This window comes from Pan troglodytes, chromosome 16 (genome assembly GCF_028858775.2).
Source record: "Pan troglodytes isolate AG18354 chromosome 16, NHGRI_mPanTro3-v2.0_pri, whole genome shotgun sequence".
Taxonomy (NCBI): domain Eukaryota; kingdom Metazoa; phylum Chordata; class Mammalia; order Primates; family Hominidae; genus Pan; species Pan troglodytes.
In genome coordinates this window covers 30,214,813-30,237,289 of record NC_072414.2, presented here as the reverse complement: position 1 = coordinate 30,237,289, position 22,477 = coordinate 30,214,813, and the positions used below count along the sequence as shown (strand labels likewise).

The 22,477-nt window shown below is 36.4% G+C and overlaps 1 protein-coding gene across 4 annotated transcripts in view; it reads right to left on the bottom strand.

Moving 5' to 3' along the window:
* Positions 1 to 22,477, bottom strand: part of SPRED1 (sprouty related EVH1 domain containing 1) — a 101,476-nt gene that overhangs the window by 66,841 nt on the left and 12,158 nt on the right. Inside the window, exons 1-2 of one of the 4 annotated variants that reach the window (XM_063794715.1) lie at positions 18,862 to 19,237; positions 3,623 to 3,658 (exon numbers count right to left, since the gene is read on the bottom strand). The exons of 2 other annotated variants lie outside the window; for them this stretch is intronic. Coding sequence is in view for 1 of the 2 variants with exons in the window: in XM_063794713.1 (XP_063650783.1) it covers positions 3,623 to 3,658 (36 nt within the window). In the remaining variant the exon portion in view is untranslated. Of the gene's footprint in view, positions 1 to 3,622; positions 3,659 to 18,861; positions 19,238 to 22,477 lie in introns of those variants that run through there. One more of the 4 variants, XM_063794713.1, reaches the window with a different exon arrangement.

Genomic DNA, 22,477 nt, shown 5'->3' with positions numbered 1-22,477 from the left:
TTTCAATTGTTTCTAGTCTCTAGAATAAAGGCCTTATTACACATTTTAAATAAAGAATTAAGGAGGTAATGCAATTCAACTTAACATGGTAACAGCTGCATTATTACATAAGACATGTGTGATGGGAAACAAATACAAATAAGATTCTATACCTTCCCTCAAGAAGTTCACCATCTAAATAGGATTGTAGATATAATACAAGTAGCAATATAATAATGTGCAGTATGAATAAAAATACATAAAAAGAGAAAAGAGGAGCAAAATCTCAAACATAAATTTGATAAAGTGGGACAACATTATTTTTACAAAGTCTGCACTCCATGATTCAAATACTGGAAAGGGGACTAAACTGGCAATCAAAAGACACTGCTTCAGAAAAACTTCACTTACTTGGACGATGGTTTAAAAGAAATGAAAAATTCAACATTTATTCTTAAAAATATTCATGGTAAAGCAGTATGAGATACTTCATCAATACTGTAAAGGCTCAATTAATAATATGTAATGTACAACAATAAAAATGTATTTCAATAATTGGTACCATGCCTAAAAATGAAATACCTGGGCATTCTATTAAAGTCAGAAATAGGACATTACCACAGACTTAAAAAAAAAAAGGCATAAGTAATGATTAGAGGAGATGGTGAAAAAGATAAATATAAATCTTCATTTAAAAATTATTCTTGTTTGCAGATTATGTGACTGCTTACTTAGAAGATACAAGCAGATTTCCCATTAGAAAAACAAAAGAATGCAATATAGTGGTTAGAGGAAATTTTAAAAACTGTCCTATTTACCAATGATTTAGAAATTGTCACACATACAAAAAGAGCCAATTCACAATAAAAATAATATAAAATTGATAGGATAATGATGTACAGAGCTAATCTGAAGCAATCTGCAAAACTTTTTTTTTTTTTTTTTTGAGGCTGGAGTGCGGTTGGCATGATCATAGCTCACTACAGCTTCAAACTCCTGAGCTCAAGTGATTCTCCCCATTTCAGCTTTTCAGCTCAGTAGGCGTGACCATAGGCACCTGCCACCATACCTGGCTAAATTTTTTCACTTTCTGTAGAGACAGGGTCTCACTATGTTTCCCAGACTAGCCTTGAACTCCTGGCCTCAAGCAAACCTCCCTCCTTGGCCTCCCAAAGTGCTGGGATTATAGGCATGAGCCTCCACATCTGCCTGATCTGAAAACATTAATAAGGGTATAAAGGGCATGAATGAGTAAGAAGATATTGTATGTTTTCTGGAAGCAAAGCTTAGTATTTCAAGGATGACAATTCTAACGTGTCTGTTCATTTATTGGAAATTGAGTTTAAAATACCGATGGGCTATTCTGGGGAAACGGTAACTTGAAAAACATGAGCTTTAAGTATACATTAAAGCCAAGAACATTTGAGTGATCTTTTAAACATGAATCAGGTCATGTGAGTCTTGCTCAGAAACCTCCAAGAGCCACATATTTCACGCACGGAAAGAGTCCAAACTCTAAAGACCCTACAAAAATTGGCTCTTTGTAATCTGTGTGACTTCATCTCCAGCCATTCTCCCTCCCATTCCCTGTTCCAGCCAAACTGTTCTTTCTCCTTCTCAAACATGCCAAGCATACGCCTGCTTCAGGACATTTACTCTTATTGTGCTCACCACCTAAACCCCTTCCCAGATATTCTGTATGCCAGATTCCATCACGAAAGACTCTCTGCTTTACTGAAATGTCACTTTCTCAATGGGGTGCTCCTACTGCCATCATCTCCACTCTATTTGCCATCCATACCATGTAGTCTGTGCTACCACAGCACTATAATTTAATTACTATAATTTCATTGTTATCTTCTGTGATCTCTCTCACACCTACATAAAAACTCAAAGATCTTTGTTTTGTTCTTGAATACATCCTTAAACTAGAAGAGTGCTTGGCACAAAATACGCACTGAAAATATCTGCTGAATAAATAAACATTTTAATTTGGAGGTGGTGCTTTTCCTGGTAGTTATTCAAGTGTAATGTAAAAATACATTACTTGAATGGAGGGAGAGGGAGCAGGAGGGGGCAGTCAGGCAGCAGGAGGAGCTGGGAGCAAAAAAATATATTTAAAAAAAATAGATCTAGTATTTAAAATGGTGTGGTACAGGTGAAACAGAGGAAGGCTTCTCAATGTGTGGCTCATAAAACACATGCATCTTAATAACCAAATGTGTTTATTATAAAACTGATTCCTAGATCCCACCAAAACTTTGAATCAAAATTTCTGGAGGCAAGGCCCACAAATAGGTTTAAAAAAAAAAAAAAAAAATCCCAGATGAAGTAACCCCTTATGCACAGTTTAAAACCACAGGAGTGGAGCCCAGAAAGCATCCAAATGCATACAAACATTTAGTAGGTGATAACAACAAGGAACATCAAATCTGTAGAAAACAGAAGGTTTACTCAAGGAATAGTGAAGTAAAAGTCTATCCATCGGAAAAAAAATTAAAACTTGAATCTCTACATTACACTAAAATTAAGACTGTAATTATTAAAAGAAATATGTTTATAGTTGTGTGGTAATACCACTTAAAACTTCCACTAAAGTCAGAAATTATAACAGAAGACTGCTATATTCAACTGCATAAAAATGTAAAATCTCTGTATTGCTAAAAACACCAAGATATTAGAAGACAAATGACAAACTAGGAAAAAACATGTTATCATATATGGCAAAGATTAGTATCATAATATAAAATTACATCTTATACAGCAATCTGGCAAGTTAAAAATATTATACCTTTAGACCCAGAAATGTAACATCTAAATATTTATTCTAAAGAAACTGAGACATGCACTCATGAGCGTATGAACAAAACTGTGTATCAACATTGTTTATTATGATAAAATAAAAACCTTTGAAACTGCCTAAGGACCCACCACTAAGAAACTGACTAAAAGTAAATTTTCAGCCACTATTATGATGTGTATTTTCACAGGCTGATACAGTAAATAAAAAGACTTCCAAATAGTATAAAATAGTACAACTTCAGTTTTATAGAAATAAAAACATTTTAAAATGTATCAAATATGCCTTAAAAGATAATCTGGAAAAATTTACAACATAATGTCATAATGGCTATCTCTTAGTAGCAGAAGTAGAGATTATCTTTATTTTCTTCTTTTATAATCACATGGACAAAGAAAACTATCTAAAATAAAGTGATCTGAGCTCTAATAATAAACATTTAATAGTAAATACCTAATTTTTACCATTAGTTTTTACTATTAGTAAGGCAGTTACACTATAGTAAGGCAGCTCTATCTACCTAATCTATTTTGAATATTTGGTTAAAGACATTATCTTTAATTCTGACAATAACCCTAGAAAGGGTTATTATCCCCAAATTACAGATAGGGAAACTAAAGCTTCAAGAGGGTAAGTGATTTGCACAAGATCACATCACTGAGTAAGGATTTAAACCCCTGCTGTTCTAGTCCTGCTGTGACTGGAAAGGAAAACAGCCACTCATATCACACTCTCAGCTTCACTTATATAAAAATAAGAATATTTGAAGTAAATATTCTCCATCAATTATATTTTTCATTTTCTACAATTTTCTATGTCTAAATATAAGCTCATAGCACTTACTGAAAAAAGCAGATTCCATCATCATGCCCCTGACACCTACAAGGAAACAAATCACAAAATCTGTAATATATTTCACAAAATAAACATGCTGACCTTGTCTACATATCCCTTCACATTATTCCCTATACCTCTCAAGACATGGTCTGGCTCTGTGTCCCCACCCAAATCTCATCTTGAATTGTAATCCCCACATGTCAAGGGAGGAACCAGGTGGGAGGTGACTGGATGATGGGGGTGGTTTCCCCCAAGCTGTTCTTGTGATAGTGAGTTCTCACGAGATCTGATGGTTATATATGTGTTTGACAGTTCCCCCTTAACACGCTCTTGTCTCCCTCCTGTCGCCTTGTGAGGAAGGCGCCTACTTCCCCTTCGCCTTCTGTCATGACTGTAAGTTTCCCGTGGCCTCCTAGCCATGCTTTCTGTTAAGCCTGTGGAACTGTGAGTCAACTAAATCCCTTTCTTTTATAATTACCCAGTCTCAAGTAGTATTCTTTATAGCAGTGTGAGAACGGACTAACATACCTCATTACACCCCAAAATGTTCGGCAATCCAGTATCTAATGGAAATACACTAGAACTTACAAGAAGCTTTTTAACTATAAGCAATACTAGATTCAAATCAGTGTCACAGTCCTCAAAGTAGCAAGAAAACCGAGGTTTAAAACAACGCATGACAGCGAGGGACTTACAAAGCTACAAACCATGGTCCTTAAAGAAAAAACAGACAATGAAGAAATAAAAACAGCTATCAGCAGAGAAATTTTAATCTATAAACTTTTCATCTGCAAAGTTAAACTGAATAAAAACAGCAAAGATGTACAGGAGACATTTCCCATCACTATTAGGAAATGGGCATAGATAAGAATTTTCAAGTGTTTCCAAGATCCCCAAACTCAAACCATCCTACCACTACTTATCCATCGACATCAGTGGCTTTTACATCAGACAAAGGTGGAGTAAATCAAACATACCACCCATGGCTTCTTGGGTAGCATGAGGAATGAAATAAGAATTTTTTTTTTTTTTTTGAGACGGGGTCTCGCTCTGTTGCCCAGGCCAGAGTGCAGTGGCACAATCTCTGGTCACTGCAACCTCTGCCTCCCCGGCTCAGGCAATTCTCATGCCTCAGCCTCCCAAGTGGTGGGAATTACAGGTGCCTGCCACCACGCCAGGTTAACTTTGTGTGTGTGTGTGTGTGTGTGTGTGTGTGTGTGTGTGTGTGTGTGTGTTTAGTAGAGATGGGGTTTCAGGATGTTGGCCAGGCTGGTCTCAAACTCCTGACCTCAAGTGATCCACCGGCCTCAGCCTCCCAAAGTGCTGGGATTAGAGGCATGAGCCACCGATTCTGGCCAGAATAAGAAATGTTAACTTAATGAATGTAAACCAACCAACACTCATTCCCAGAAAGATGTATTTATGGAACATGCATGGAGTATTATGGACAGTATATGAACTCAGTGATGCTGGTGTCCACTGGACTATGACAACTTCAGAAAGCTTCAAATTAATCCCTTAAAACAAGTAAAGCTTTTTCACTCCATAGATAAATAACCACAAAAACATACCTTCTTTAGCAATAAAATCGGCTTTACCCTGTAAGAGCTCATACTGAACTAGGTATCGACTTTACATCTAGAAATTTCAGGAACTTCTGTAAGTGAACATGAACTGAGTAAATTCCAAAGGATTAATTGGGGTCAAAAATTTCTTCTTCATCCATAAATCCCAAACTTTACAGCATGTCTCTAAAGCTATGTATTTTATATATTTTTATACAAAAATGTACATTTCTCAAAGGGTGGAAATGTAAGAAACAGAGCAGTGTATGACATGTATAAAAATCAAAAGGCCAGGCACGGTAGCTTATGCCTAATCCTAACACCTTGGGAGGCTGAGGAGGATCACTTGCAGCCAGGAGTTTGAGACCAGCCTGAGAAGCATAGCAAGACCCTGTCTCTACAAAAAAAAAAAAAAAAAAAAAAAATTAGATGGGCATGGTGGCACACACCTATAGTCTTAGCTACTAGAAAGTCTGAGTGGGGAGAATCGCTTGAGCCCAGGAGTTTGAGGTTGCAGTGAGCTATGATCACACCACTGCACTCCATGCTGGGTGACAGAAAGAGACCCCCGTCTCAAAAAATCAAAAAAACAGAACTTAGGCAGTTGTAAGGAACCTAAAAGATCTAGACTAATCTGACACACTACACAATACTTACTCCTTTTGCAAAGATGCACGGATGATCAATCTTTTCACTCTCCATTTGAAAATAACTATAGGAAGCTCCCAATTTCACAAGACAGTCCATTCCATCATCAAACAAATCACATCAGTAGGAAGTTCTCTTTTGTATAGAAACAAAACTTACTCCCCCACCTTTTTTTACTTTCATCCACTGATTCTAGTTTTACTTTCAGGGACAAAAGAGTCTAAATTTACTCCCATTATTATATGAGGTTTTCAATTATTTGAAGATAACTAATATTTCAGTGATCAACTCTTCTCCAAGTTCAACCTGACGAGTTCCTACAACTTGTCCTCATTTAATGTAGTTTCTAAATATATCATCACACTGGTGGGTTATGAATTTATCACAATGGTTACATATGTACTGGAAAAGAATAAATAATAACCTTTGAGATATGGATGTTTAGGTGATGAGCTAGGCTCACCCACTAGCAAAGCGATTCACTGTTTTCTCTTTTAAGGTATTATCTACTTTACAATTACATATTCTGAATGAAGATCTATAGAGTTCACAAGTAGTTATTTTTAAGTTATAAGAGATGTTAAATTTCTACTCATTCATTCTAAATTGTGGTTTGGCAAACAAGGGCTTTTGATTATCAAAGAAAACAGTTTGCTGATCCACATATATGCTTACTATCTCTATTAGTACACTGCCTAACCAAATGTCCTAAGTAGCCCCAAGCTAAAAATCACATTTTTAAAATCTCTTATCTTTAGATAAGATAGATTTAATGGTCTAACTCAATTATAATTATCTCCACAAAAAACAATGGATTTTAAAAAATCTAACGCAAAGATGATATCCATGTCAATTCTGCATAAGGATATAGATAAGGTTATCTTTTTTGTACCTTTCTGTATTTTTCAAATGTGTAAGAGTAAACAAGCAACTCATCTATAAGCTAAATAATCAATCTACTGCCAATACCCTTCTGGCTATCATGAGAATCTGAATAGTGCTTTTGGAGATTTTCATTAACTTGCTGGAGGGATTCATGAAGAGATTCTGACAAAAAACATTATTATACTATTGTGTTCCTTTCAGGAGGCAAATGAGGTATTTCTCTTCCAACTTATATTACCTACACTTTAAGAATCAGTGTTGATTACTGATATCAATGATCCCTAAAAATAAAGAAAAAATGCCTTCCCAAACAAATCATTTCCCTTTAAAGACACTGGGGTTACCAGGGGCAAAATTATAGGAAAAAATTGACCAAGGCAACATTCAGTGGAAACAACACTGAACTTACAGTCATGAAGACCAAGTTTCCACTGAGACTGACACATGCAACTGTAATAGTTCCAGCAAGTTATTTTATCATTCCAAGATGTAGCACCCTCATCTATAAAATTAAGGAAGAAAAGATGCTAATCAAAACCCTCTCCTAATCCAAACTTCTTTGATTCCATGAAACACTGAAGACTCCTAAAATTATCCTAGATAGTCCCCCATAAATGTTTGTCATGTATTACCTAGTTCTTATTCTACATTAGGAACTTTTAATGTCTCCTTGCAATGAATTACTACTACTACTACCACTAATATTAACACGCACTCAACACTTCAGTATTTGCTATGTGCAGATACGGTTCAATGCTTTACAAGGATTATATTTAATCCTGATGATTATCCTCATTTTACAGATGAGGAAACTATGGCTTACAGAAGTCCAGAACCACATAACTGGTAAGTAAAAGAGCTGGACCTTGATCTGGGCAGAAGCAACTCAAAAGTACCAATGGAAGTTTACTTCAGAGGTTGTGATTAGAATAGGATAGCACTGTTTGGCACAAAACCACATACACACATCCTCTTTTGATTGAGATGCTAATTTGCAACCTGATAAGATTAAGAAAACAAGAAATAATATTCTGCATCCACTCTTAAGACTAAATTTTAGTAAACAATCTAAATTGCAGAGCTATAGCCTACATAAATCATGACCTTTGACTCATACTGGTAATTGCTCTACAGAGAAAATTCAACCATATTTAAAGTACAACAATAAGAAAATGTGGTAGAATTCTTCTTGGTCACTGACTAACATTCAAATATGGTACGATCATATCGTGGGTGTACCATAGTTGTAGTATTTGTGGTTACCACATCCACAGATTCAATCAACCTTGGATGCAACCAACCTTGGATCAAAAATGTAGTTAGGAGGCTGGGCATGGTGGCTCACACCTGTAATCCCAACACTTTGGGAGGCCTAGGAGGGTAGGTCATGAGGTCAGGAGTTCGAGACCAGCCTGACCAACATGGTGAAACCCTGTCTCTAGTAAAAATACAAAAATTAGCCAGGCATGGTGGTGTACCCCTGTAATCCCAGCTACTCAGGAGGCTGAGGCAGGAGAATCACTTGAACCCAGGAGGCAGAGGTTGCAGTGAGCTAAGATTCCGCCACTGCACTCCAGCCTAGGCGACAGAGTGAGACTTCATTTCACACACACACACAAAAAACAATGTAGTTAGGTTACAATGGTTGTGTTTGTACTGAACATGTACAGACTTTTTTTTCCTTGTCATTCTTCCTTTAGAAATGCCGTATAACTATTTACACAGCATTTGCATTGTGTTAGGTATCATAAAAAACCCAGAGATGATTTAAAGTATACGGGAGGATGTGTGTAGATTATACGCAAATACTATATCATTTTATATAATGGACTTGAGCATCCATAGATTCTGGTATTTGGTCAGGGGTCATCCTAAAACCAATCTCCCACAAATAACAGTAAGTGTTAATCTGTAATGTACACAAAAAGTATACAAAAAGGAGTGATAATTTCTTTCTTTTTTGGAGGAGGAGACAGGGTCTCTCTGTGTCATCCAGGCTGGAGTGCAGTGGCACAACCATGGCTCACTGCAACCTCCAGCTCCCAGGATCAAGCAATCCTCCCACCTATGCTTTCAGAGTAGCTGAGACTATAGGCTCGCACCACCACACCAGGCTAATTTTTTAAATCTTTGGTAGAGACAGGGTTTCATCTTATTTCCCAGGCTGGTCTCAAACTCCTGGGCTCAAGCAATCTGGCCACCTGGACCTCCCAAAGTGCTGGGATTACAGGTATAGGCCACCACTCCCAGCCAGGAGTAATAATTTCTAAGAGCTCTCTAGTAACAAACATGAATTTTTGTCTTGAGAGTTTTCTGTTTTCATTACTGCTAGTGAATAAACACACACATAAATAGTTCTACCTTCTCTTATTTCTTACCTGTTTTCATTTATAAAATTTGATGTTAAATATCTAAGATATAATTAATCCTATATTACTTGCCATTGCCATTAATACATCCTTACATTAATTTAAACAAATTAACAAGCAAAAAACAAACATCCCCATTAAAAAGTAGGCAAAGGGTATGAAGACACTTAAAAAAAAAAGACATACATAAACAAGCACAAACACATGAAAAAATGCTCAACATCACTAATCATTAGAAGAATCCAAATCAAAACCAAAAGATACCATTTCACACCAGCAGAATAGCTATTCTTAAAAAGTCAAAAAATAACAGATGCTGGCAAGGATATGAAGAAAAGGGAATGCTTATACACTGCTCATGGGAATGTAAATTAGTTTAGCTTCTGCAGAAAGCAGCTTGGCGATTTCTGAAAGAAGTTAGAATTATTATTCAAGCCAGCAACTTCATTACTGGGTAAGTACCCAAAGGAATATAAATCATTCTACCATAAAGACACATGCACATGTATGTTCATCACAGCATTATTCACAATAGAAAAGACATGGAATCAGCCTAAATGCCCATCAATGGCAGACTGGATAAAGAAAACATGGTACATATACACCATGGAATACTACGCAGCCATAAAAAGGAATGAGATCATGTCCTCTGCAGCAACATGGATGGACCTGGAAGCCATGGGTATCCTAAGTTAACTAATGAATGAATAGAAAACCAAATATCTCATGTTCTCACTTATAAGTGGGAGCTAAACATTGAGTCTACATGGACACAAAGAAGGGAACAGACACCAGGGCCTACTTGAGGGTGGGAGGAGGGAACAGATCAAAAAAACCACCTATTGAGTATTATGCTTATTACCTCAGTGATGAAATAATCTGTACATCAAACCCCGTGACATAAAATTTACCTATATAACAAACCTGCACGTGTAACCTTGAACCTAAAAGTTTTAAAAAGTCCTTATACTGACACAAGAAATTTTAATAAATTTACTTCTCTTAATGTAGAAGCAAAGATAAGCTTTATGAATATTACTATCATTTTTTATAAAGATAGACCCCAAACTATCATGATGACCCAGAAAAGAAATGCACACCAAGCATTAGCCTGCTATTATAAACTAGCACAAAAATATATCCACCTCTTTTTACTTGTGGATACTGATCACTAACCTAACACAACTTTATAGACCAGAAGAATGTTCCATAAGTTAGTAAAAGGATACTGCCATAAGACTTCTTTAGGATAAACTACAGTGTTTCATAAATCAGGCAAAAACTTTAAAAGGACAGGCTCAAAATGTGTAAGTCAAAAAATGTTTAAACAGAATAGACTTACTCACCAAATCCTGAACATGAGAATTAAAATGATACTTGAAAGCCTGAACAAAATACATCCACAATAGGAAGAGTATTTCACATTGTAGGTAGCATAAAAATTAGATTTAAATCCACCTTATAATATTTATTACGCCTTGGGTGAGTCAATTTAAGTCTGTTTGCTCACCTGAAACATGGGAAAAATAAGACCAACTCATGAAGCTACTGTGAGATTTAAACGCAACAACATAAAGTGCTTAACTGTGGTTAGCAAATATGTATCATTTAATGAGTGTATAATGTTACAATTATGAAACAATATCATTTAACGGGTGTATAGTATTACTCTAACTATGAAATGATAGTGCACTAAAAGGAGGTACATGTAAACAAATGCTATATATATAACACTTCTGCATATTTATATAATATAAAAATCCTAAGTCATTTGAATTAATGGATAATGACATAATTTACAGTTGTTATACACCTACCTCTACCCCTTAAATATGTATCTAGGGAAAAAGAGCCACAGTAAAAAAAAAAAAAAACATTCATAGCACAATGTCTCCTAGTACATATGCAAATACTCACATACCAGCAATGTTTGGCACACTGCCTTACACATAGCAAGCATATGATAAATATTTCTGGCACTGCAATGACTATTTTTTGCATTGAAATAACTGTATCTATTATTAATAAATAATTTTCTTGAATCTACTTTAATTAGATTGTGTCCTGTCCTTGTCCGGCAAGACAAATGACAAAATTAATGGGAAAGCAAATGTTAAGAAAGGAATACTACAGTACCACAGGAGAGTAAGTGGAAAGAACCCAGACTCCACAATAAGAAGGTCCAAGTTTACATCCCAACTGGATCACCTTACCTGGGTATTGTGAACAAGACTTTTAACTTCAGCTTAGTTTTCTCCAACTGTAAAGAGGGTTAATAATACCACCAGCGGCGGGGTGCACTGGCTCACGCCTGTAATCCCAGCACTTTGGGAGGCCAGGGTGGGTGGATCACAAGGTCAGGAGTTCAAGACCAGCCTGATGAACATGGTGAAACACCGTCGCTACTGAAAATACAAAAATTAGCTGGGCATGATGGTGCGCACCTGTAGTCCCAGCTACTTGGGAGGCTGAGGTATGGGAATTAATTGAACCTGGGAGGAAAAGGTTGCAGCAAGCCAAGATCGCGACATTGCACTCCAGCCTGGGAGACAGAGCAAGATTCTGTCTCAAAATAATAGTAATAATAATACCACCAGCCTCATCCCAAAGCCAATTAGCACATCTAGCACCCATAGAGTAGTTTCTAAATACAATTCTCCAATAAAAGGAACTAGAGCTTCTTTAAGTAATGGGATGGTTCCAAAGCTGGGCAAGAAATGCATGAGATGAGCCTGGAGCATCTTATGATACCAGAAAGGACGTGCTGAAAAAATGAAGGGATATGTCAAAAGGACATAGAAACAGACTTGACGGGGTTCCCAATGGCCAAGTCTGGGACAACAGAGCATAAAAATGATGACAGTGATGGATTATAATTGATACTAATACTTAAATAAATGTGAGAAAATAAGGCTCTTCTATAAAATTCCAATTAATAAAAGCAGAAGGAATGATGGAAGTAGAAAAAAAATCATTTGGCAAACATCACAGTAATTGTTGCAGGCAAGAATCATCAGCAGATGCTAAAAATAGTAACAAGTGAATGACAGAAAATAGGATATTTATTAGTCTCAAACTATCTTTTCAAAAGATGCTTACTACAAAGTGAACAGTTACAAAACCTGGCAAAACAAACATCTTGTTAACCAAATGATGAAAATTTACCAGTAATGGGATATATCAACACCATCCACCTGTTGAATTGATGCACAAGGATACCATCACTCTATAGTATTGTTGCCAAAAACATGTAAGTTGAATTTAGGAACATTCTACAAAATTCCTGGCCAGTACTCTTCAAAAGTGTCAAGGTTATAAAAGACAGGCTGAACAGCTGTTTCACCTTAAAGGAGACTAAAGAGACATGACAACTTAATGCAACATCATTTATCATATCCTGAACTGGAAAAAGGACATTAGTGGAACAACCGGTGAAATTTCAATAATATCAATAGATATGAATATTGCCAGTTGATAATAATATTGTATAGATCCTAGTTTCCTGATTTGGCTATGTAAAACATTTTAGGAAGCTGCCTGAAGGATATGTGCATTCTTTGTATATTTTTTCTTACTCCTGTAGGTCTAAAATTATTTCAAAGTGAGAATAAATATATATGTAGTTTCATAAATCTCACAACTGCTTCGAGAATCACATGAGATAATGCACATAAAGGTGCTCAGTAGATTCTAAAGTAATATACAAATGTTAGCAGCTTTCATTATCATTTCCGACTCTGGTGCTGCAAGATACCTGACACTTCCTGTTGGCAGTTCCCCCCAGTACACCTTCCAGTCTGTGGGAAGAAACAAAATTGTTAACTGGTCCTACATGTAGAATTTTGGTTCTAAACCAAGGGTATCCAAAGGTGCTTAAACTTCTACTCTAAAGGGAAAAACTTTTTCTAAAAATGTAGTCTGACCATTTAAAAATGAATCCTGTCTCCCTGTCACTGTGATCTTAAAGTAGACTCTAAGCATAAGAATTTTCTGAATAAACACAGCAATATGAGGAGGACTCGCTCATAATTACCAATAATGGCCACATATCTTTGAATAACTCTTTAATATGTGATAGTGAAAAAGTTCTCAAGATTATCTAGGTTGTCAAAATAGAAGTAGTGACGGGATTATTTAAACATGCTTGTCTGTCATTCCTTGTCTTAGCAAGTCTTTAGTATAAATAACTGAAGGGAAAGGGAGAAATAAACATAGTTCAGTAGGTTCATGACAACTTATTTAAGGAGTCGGGAACCACCACCGTGTTCTTCACCTAAAATCCTCCCTTCGTCTTCCAATCAGAAATCCGGGCAGTTTGGGCCATTTGCATGATTTAGAATGACACATCTCATACATCTCATGCCAGACCCAACTGGGCTAATTATCATTTAGCTACAAATTATCCATTTTCAAGCTCTTGCTAGTGAAGGGAATAATTTTTTTAAAAACACTAAAGTCCTACACATCCTATAGGAAAAAAACTATTATTAATATATATATATATTAATAATACATAAAAATAAAAATTAAGGCTAAGGTTAAAAAAACTTAGTTCATGATATTCATTTGATCCTGAGCTCTATGTTGTTAACAGACAATAAATCTTTAACCCTTCTTACACAATCTATCATGCCATACAAACTTCAAAGTGAATCAAAAACAGTTAAGATTGTAGCTACTTAGATCACAAGACTACTACTGAACTATAAAGTTAAGTATAACACATAAAGATGTTTCTTCAAAATGAGGTAATTTACACATGGTGAAAGGTAGGGGTCCAGTTTCATTCTTCTGCATATGGCTAGCCAGCTATCCCAGCCATATACAAAAATTAACTCAAGATGGGTTAAAGATTTAAATGTAACACCACAAACTATAAGAATCGTAGAAGAAAACCTAGAAATCACCATTCAGGACATGGGCCTTGGAAAAGAATTTACGACTAAGTCCTCCAAAGCAATTGTAACAAAAAAATTGACAAGTGGGACCTAATTAAACTAACAGCTTCTGCACAGCAAAGGAAACTATCAACAGAGTAAACCTACAGAACGGGAGAAAATATTCATAAACTATGCATCCAACAAAGACATAATATCCAGAATCTATGAGCAATTTAAATAACTGAACAAGCAAAAAACAAATAACCTCATTTTAAAAAGGGCAAAAGACATAAACAGACACTGCTCAAAAGAAGACATACAAGTTGCCAACAAACCTAAGGAAAAATGCTCCATATCACTAATCATCAGAGAAATACAAAACAAAATCACAATGAGATATGCCATCTCACACCAGTCAGAATGGCTATTATTATAAAGTTAAAAAATAACAGACTCTGGCAAGGTTGCAGAGAAAAAGGAACACTTACACAATGCTGGGAATGTAAATTAGTTCAGCCACTGTGGAGAGCAGTTTGGAGATTTCTCAAATAACTTAAAACCAAACTACCATTCGAGGTCGGGCACAGTGGCTCACACCTGTAATCCCAGCACTTTGGAAGGCTGAAGCAGGCAGATCACCTGAGGTCAGGAGTTCGAGACCAGCCTAGCCAACATGGTGAAACCCCTGTCTCTAGTGAAAATACAAAAATTAGCTGGGCGTGGTGGTTGGTGCCTGTAATCCCAACTACTTGGGAGGCTGAGGCAGGAAAATGGCTTGAACCTGGGAGGCAGAAGTTGCAGTGAGCCAAGATTGCACCACTGCACTCCAGCCTCAGCAACAGAGCAAGACTTCATCTCAAAAAAAAAAAAAAAAAAAAAAACCTACCATTCGACCCCTACAATCTCATTATTGGGTATATATCCTAAAGAAAATAAATTGTTCTACCAAAAAGACACGTGCACTCATGATCACTGAAGCAAAGACATGGATGCCCATTAACAGTGGGTTAAAGAAATGTGGTACATATATACCATGGAATACTATGCAGCCACAAAGAAGAACAAAATCATGTCCTTTGCAGCAACATGTATGCAGCTGGAGGTCATTATCCTAAGTGAATTCAGGCAGGAACAGAAAACCAAATACCACTGTTCTTACAAGGGGGAGCCAAATATTGGGTACTCCTGGACATAAAGATGGGAACAATAGACACTGGGGACTACTATATGGCAGGAGGGAGGGAGGGAAGTAAGAGTTGAAAAGCTATTGGGTACTATGCTTACTACCTGGGTGACAGGTTCAGTCATACCCCAAACCTCTGCATCATGAAATATGCCTTTGTAACAAACCTGCACATGTACTCCCCAAATCTAAAATAAGAATGGAAATTTTTTTAATGAAATAATTTTTATTTTCAGCAGTTTTTCTCACTCTCCTGGGAAAAATGTATTTCCTCTAGCAGGGAATCAATATCTCTAAGACCTTTTTTACCAAAGAACCAATCAATCATTTACTTCTAACATTAGGTTGAGAACTGCACGATGAAAAGATCTAGATTTTATTCATCTCTAAAGCCTACTGTCCTAACACCTGGAACAGAGTAAGCTTCAAAAATGTTAGTTTCTATCCTTTCTCTAACATATAATAAGTGCTCAATAAATGTTTGTTATCTCTATTTCATTAAGTATCAACATTAATGACTGTCAAACCTAAGAGCAATGTAAAATCCAGGAGATGGACTAAATGTGACTACTAAGAAATGCTGCAACATCCTGATCTCCATCTGTTTGGCTGTTTCTATTAGCCCAGCATTCCAATGCACATGTGTGATTGATCCTTTAGGGTCTGCTGCACTGAAACATTTAATTACCACTAAAATATGCAGCATACACATGACTTTGAATTAAAAGACATTTCCCTACTGAAACAGGTCTAAACACTATTTTCATAGAATCTAAACACTTTAACATCTGACATTTAGATAATATCACACTTTGGCATGAAACACGGATAATTAGGTATTTATTATTGGGTCTAATGACTTTGTCACTCAATAATTATTAAGTAAATTCTCATATCACCAGAAGAGTCATTTTTATATAATATTTATCTTTAAAAACCCAGTGTCTAAAAGGTAAAATAAAGCAAAACAAACAAATGAACAACAATCTATGGTTCATCTAGCAGATCATAAAGATGATTAGCTTTACAAAGCACTACCTCAAAGGTATCAACAAGAAATGTTTAAAGAAAACATTTCACTCAGTTCAAGAGACATATGTACAAAAGCTGATATATGAAGATTAGTATACTAATTAGTATATATACATACATACATACATTTTTTTTAATTTAAAATTCAACAAGTATTAAGAAAGGAATAACTTCTCAATTTAATTTAATGCTGATTTGGTTTGGCTCTGTGTCCCCACTGAAATCTCAGGTCGAGTATGTAATCCCCATGGGTTGAAAGAGGGGCAGACTACCCCCTCGCTGTTCTTGTGATAGAGTTCTCAGGAGATCTAGTTGTTTGAAGTGTGTAGCACTTCCCACTTGGCTCTCTCCTGCTCTGCCTTGCTAATACTTGCTTCCCCTTTGCCTGCCACCATGATTGTAAGTTTCCTGAGGCCTCCCTGCCAAGCTTCCTGTATAGCCTACAGAACTGTGAGTTAATTAAACCTCTTTTCTTAATAATTACCCATCTCAGATGGTTCTTTATAGCAGTGAGAACAGACTAATATAAATGCCATGTCTGTGAAACAACTAAAATTATCTTACATACCAGTGGCAAATTCCACATTTTGGAAAAAGCTATGCTACCTCAAGTTACCTCTCCATGAAAAAACAATTAGAAACTTCCTTCAGCAGAGTGAATGGAGAACATGTCATAGTTTTCAAAAAAGGTGTTGGGCTTGAAGGAATAGAAATACTCCAGATTTGGGCTGGGCATGGTGGCTCACGCCTGTAATCTCAGTACTTTGGGAGGCCGAGGCAGGCAGATCACCTGAGGTCGGGAGTTCGTGACAGCGTGGCCAACATGGTTGAAACCCCGTCTCTATTAAAAATACAAAATTAGCCGGGCATGGTGGCACATGTCTTTAATCCCAGCTACTCGGGAGGCTGAGGCAGGAGAATCACTTGAACCTGGGAGGCAGGGGTTGCAGTGGTCTAAGATCGTGCCACTGCACTCCAGCCTGGGAGACAGAGCAAGACTCTGCCTCAAAAAAAAAAAAAAGAAAGAAATGCTCCAGATTTGTGCCATCCAATACAGCAGTCAACACTGGCCACTTGTGGCTATATAAATTAAATAAAATTTAAAATTTAACTCCTCAGTCACTCAAACCACTTCAAGTACAGCCAAATAACTATATAGTAGCTACCATAGTGGATACCACAAACAGAATGTTTCCATCATCACAGAATGTTCTATTGTACTCACTGCTTTAGATTCTCAAAGAATTCTAATAAAGCCCAACTGGCAGCAAATGGAAGTAAAAATTTTAGCAGATAACAAAGGTAGTATCTTTCAGTAAAGTAACAAACATTTGGAAAAAACAGTGAGAGACAATGAATTAAATGCTAGTAGTAAGGGCCAGGCATGGTGGCTCACACCTGTGATCTCAGCACTCTGGGAGGCTGAAGTGGGAGGACCACTTGAGCTCAGGAGTTGAGACCAGCACGGCTGGCCAACAAAATCAAGACCCTGTCTCTACAAAAAAATTTAAAAATTACTGGGCATGGCGGCAGGCACCTGTAGTCCAAGCTACTCAGGAGGCTGAGACAGATTAATCACTTGAGCCTGACAGTTCGAGGTTAGCGTGCTGTGATTGTGCCACTGCACTCCAGCCTGTGTAACAAAGTGAGAGACACTGTCTCTTAAAAAAAAGTTAGTACTGGCTGGGCGCGGTGGCTCACGCCTGGAATCCCAGCACTTTGGGAGGCTGAGGCGGGCAGATCACAAGGTTAGGAGATCCAGACCACCCTGGCTAACACACGGTGAAACCCCGTCTCTACTAAAAATACCAAAAAAATTAGCCAGACACGGTGGTGGGCGCCTTAGTCCCAGCTACTCGGGAGGCTGAGGCAGGGGAATGGCGTGAACCCGGGAAGCGGGGCTTGCAGTAGCCGAGATCGCGCCACTGCACTCCAGCCTAGGCGACGGAGCGGGACTCTGTCTCAAAAAAAAAAAAAAAAGAAAAAAGTTAGTACTATAAATATGATTTCTGTTTCTACAACTCCTTTATAATCTGATGATTTCAAAGATTGAAAATGTACTGAGGTAGATAGGAATCCCTCTCCAACTAAGATGATATGGTTACTATTAAGGAATGAACAGTAAAAACTTAGAAAACAAGGTTAAGAGACTGAAGCCATACACTTTTAACACAACCTGTGAAAAATCTTTTAATTACCTTACTTTCATTAACATAAAGCAATAAGGAAAGTACGCTCAAATAACACAGTATTAACAATATCTTTTTAAATGATGGGTCCTGTATGATGATTTATCATTTACTATACCCTGGTCACTTTTAAATGTTTAGGCTATTCCCCCACCCCCTACATGGTCTCAACATCCTTGTGAATTTGTTTGGGAATGACTGGTATTCACAAGGGTAAGTGTATCACGCACACACATAACTTTTCACAAAACAACTTAGACTTACTGTGACAACACACAGGCTGACTTTGGTATTCTATTCCATTCTACATGGAAACATAATGCTGATGGAGACCCATTGCCATTGAAAAATTCCCTGTTCTAAACTACTGTGAAGTATTTGGGATGTGGTTCTCCTCTAAGGATGTACCTCCGTGTTAGTAGTGAAGATTCACATTTATGTTCAGCTTATTTCATGAAAATAAGAGATAATACTAAAAGGCATAGGATACTCACAAGAGTGGGTTTCAAGGCTGAGCTATGAGGGACTGCAGAAGAATTCAGAATTGAATTGCTGTAGCTAGAGTAGAGACAGCGAATGTTATTACATCATTGCTTTTTCAGATGTCTTCACTGAAGCGCTCCAAATGATATAGCAATGTATTGCAAATTAATCTTTTATAAGTATATAATTATTTGTAAATACAGTAAACTAACTCAGATTTATGTGAACACTGAATTCTAATCACTAGGACAGTTGTTTTCCCAATATGAAATGTTTTTAATTATTTGTATTAGGAAAAGATGGAAAGCTTTTTAAACACTAAATCTTTTCATATGTATATCCTATGGGCATACGTGCGTGTATGCACACTGCTGATGTCAAAGTGTCAAAATGCAGAATGTATTTGTTACTGTGATGCAGTCAAAAAGTCTGAAAGCCATTGTTTTAGGGCATAGGCTTTGGAATCATAAGACTTTACCAAGTATGTAATCTTTGCCAAGTCATTTAACTTTCCTGCACCTCAGTTTCCGTGGCTTTGTAAATGGGAGTAGTAACATTATAACAAACACTTACATGGTTATTATAAAGACTAAATGCATGAAATGATTTTAGGCCAATGCTGTTAGTTACTCAAATATGAGCTGTCATTTAATTATGTACTGAGAGCTACATAGAACCACAAGATACCAAAGAACAAAAAAGGAATCTAAGAAATTTAAGAACAAATTTCATTACAAATAATCCACGATAGAAAAAAATGTGAATTTTCAGAAGTGGCAGTTCATATTAAGAATTTTAAAAAACCACTTGTACTCTTTGACACACTTATCCCACTCCTGTAAATTTATCTTAAGAAATTTTACTAAAGAGAAGAAAATATTTATATGCAAAAAGATGCTCCTTAAAAATGTTATTTGTAATAGCAAAGAGCTGGAAACCTAAAGTGTTCTTTAAAGAGATAACAAGTAGGTAAACTTTTGGTAAAACAATGTGAAATATTACAGGTACTAAAATGATTATTTAAAAACTAGATATACACCTAAGTCTTTATATTAAGTATATCAGGTGATATACTTAATCAGGTAAATAATATGTGTATGTACACAAGCAAAAATGTATATGGAACTAGATGCAGTTGAAAGCTTTGCTGGGTTTTTAGTTGATTTCTTTTGATGTAATTATTGCTCATTGTTTTCCTAAAGGATTTTAGCTTACTTTCATTTTTTTCCTTATACCACCTGACTAAATCTGAGATAGGGTAAATGCAAAAATTGGATGATCTGCTATTAGCCAGTAATTGTAAGTCAAATTATCCTTCTTATGTGTTATATGCTAGGGCCTAGTACACAAAACACAGTTCAGACTCAAAAGCAGTAGAGTCTATATACAACATCCAATAATTTTTTTTTTCTTTTTGGCTCACTTAAAAGCTCAGTTTGCTTGCTCTTCAAGTATCAAGACTAGGAAACATTGCTAAGGAAAACTAAGGTGGCTAGAAGCCAGTCTGTCTCATCCATCTCTCGCCACTCTCCTTCTCTTTAAAAATGATAATACAAAGTTGAAGAATATCCTGTTGTTTTTTTTTTTGTTTGTTTTGTTTTTTGAGACAGAGTCTCACTCTGTTGCCCAGGCTGGAGCACAGTGCACGATCTTGGCTTACTGCAACCTCAGCTTCCCGGGTTCAGGCATTTCTCATGCCTCAGACTCCCGAGTAGCTGGGACTACAGGCATGCACCACCATGCCTGGCTAATTTTTTTGTATTTTTAGTAGAGAAAGGGTTTTGCCATGTTGCCCAGGCTGGTCTCCAACTCCTGAGCACAGGCAACCTGCCCACCTCGGCCTCCTAAAGTGCTAGGATTACAGGCATAAGCCACCGTGCCTGGCCCTAATTTGATACATCATTTAAGGCTGTTACATGTTCTTAACTGTTACTAAGTTAATTAAGTTTGATTTTTGGATCCAATAACCTTCATCAAGAGAAAAAGTATGTGCATTATTCATCATATTTTTAAGTCCCTGATTTATGCTCATTTAAGATTTTGATTCATATATAACTCATTCCTAAACCAAGTTTCTGATTATGTGTCCAAGGCAATTATTTTTGAATTAACAAATTATACAGTTTTTTCAGAATGCTAGGACTAAACATCAGGCTAAAGCAAAATGTAAACGTATTTTTGCTTTAGCTGTTAATGACCATAAAACTTAACTAAACATGAGCATACAGACCATCAGCTGTCCAAATTACAGTTAACAGGCTAAATCAAGAACAATGAATTTCTAGCTGGCAGAAATAGTGCGTCCATCTAATAGGAATCTTAGTTTAATTACAGCTGCAAAAAAATTAAATTCTAAACGTTTAATAACTTAATAATTCCCCTAAGCTGAAAAATCTTCCTCTCCCATTCTCTCCCACGAAAATAGATTTCTGCTTGCCATACAACAATATTTGAAAGTTCCTGGATTGAACTGTAAGATGTTTTTTTCCATTAAAAATGATGGCAAGACACCGAATCTACTTAGACTTCCAAACTGTGCTCAGGTATTAAAATTATTTTAATAAGTTCTAGAAATATACTCCTTTTATAACTAAATAGTTATATTAAAAAATTAAAAAAAAAACTACTTAGAGCTAGTTGTTTGTCTTATTAACCTACTCAAGACTAGTTACATCTACCTCTTCAGTCTGCCCAGAACATGGAAGAAAATTTTCACAATATAAATTTTTTTCTAATGTTGGAATTTTTAGATTTTAAGTTTTTCTGAAAAGTTGCTTTCTAACATTTAAAATGAAACACAATTTTTCTTAGTAGGTTAATAATCCTTTTTAAAAAGCGACCCCACCTTCAGGCTAAATGAAAATGAGCACTGATTATTTTATAAACATAGTACCTTCCTTCTGAAGAACTAAAAGTTCTGTTTAATATTCTTTTATCTCTAATCAAAAAATGTTATTGTAGGGAGAGAGGTTACATTCAGAGGTTGTATCCCTCTGAAGTAGGGACATATTATCCTGGTTTTATAGATAAAAGGCAAGCACAAAGACAGGTTATGTTATTTGCCAATGTCTTAATGCTACAGTCAGCAGTAACCCCAGGATTATGTTAGTTGTGAACACCAGGTTAACTGTAAAATTTAAATTAGTAAATTTTTATTTGAAAGGGCTTCTCTAACCACATTAAGAATGGAGAACCCAAAGGCTACAAAATCCCATAAATGACAATATAATTTATTGGATAAAACCCTGCAATATCAGTCAACATCTTGGTTTGCCTCTCATAAAAACGTAAAGTTCTTAATAAGACCTTAATTTGGATAGTTTATTTACATGTCTCTCTTCCCCTCTACTTTCTAATTCTCAGAATCACTCGTTCCTGATAGGACCATTATTACATGACATCCTATCATTGCTAATACTCTCAAATCTTCCCAGCTAAACCCTTCCCTTTTCTTATCCTCTTCCCCAATACCCTTTTCTTCAACCTCCAATTCCAAAATCCTTACCCCTGTCTCTCTTGATTGCAGAGGGAGGTGGCAACAGTGATACCAGCACTCTAAGTCACTCGACCCACACTCACATTAAATACACTGGCACTGGCTTAGGATTTCTCTCCACCTCAACTCCT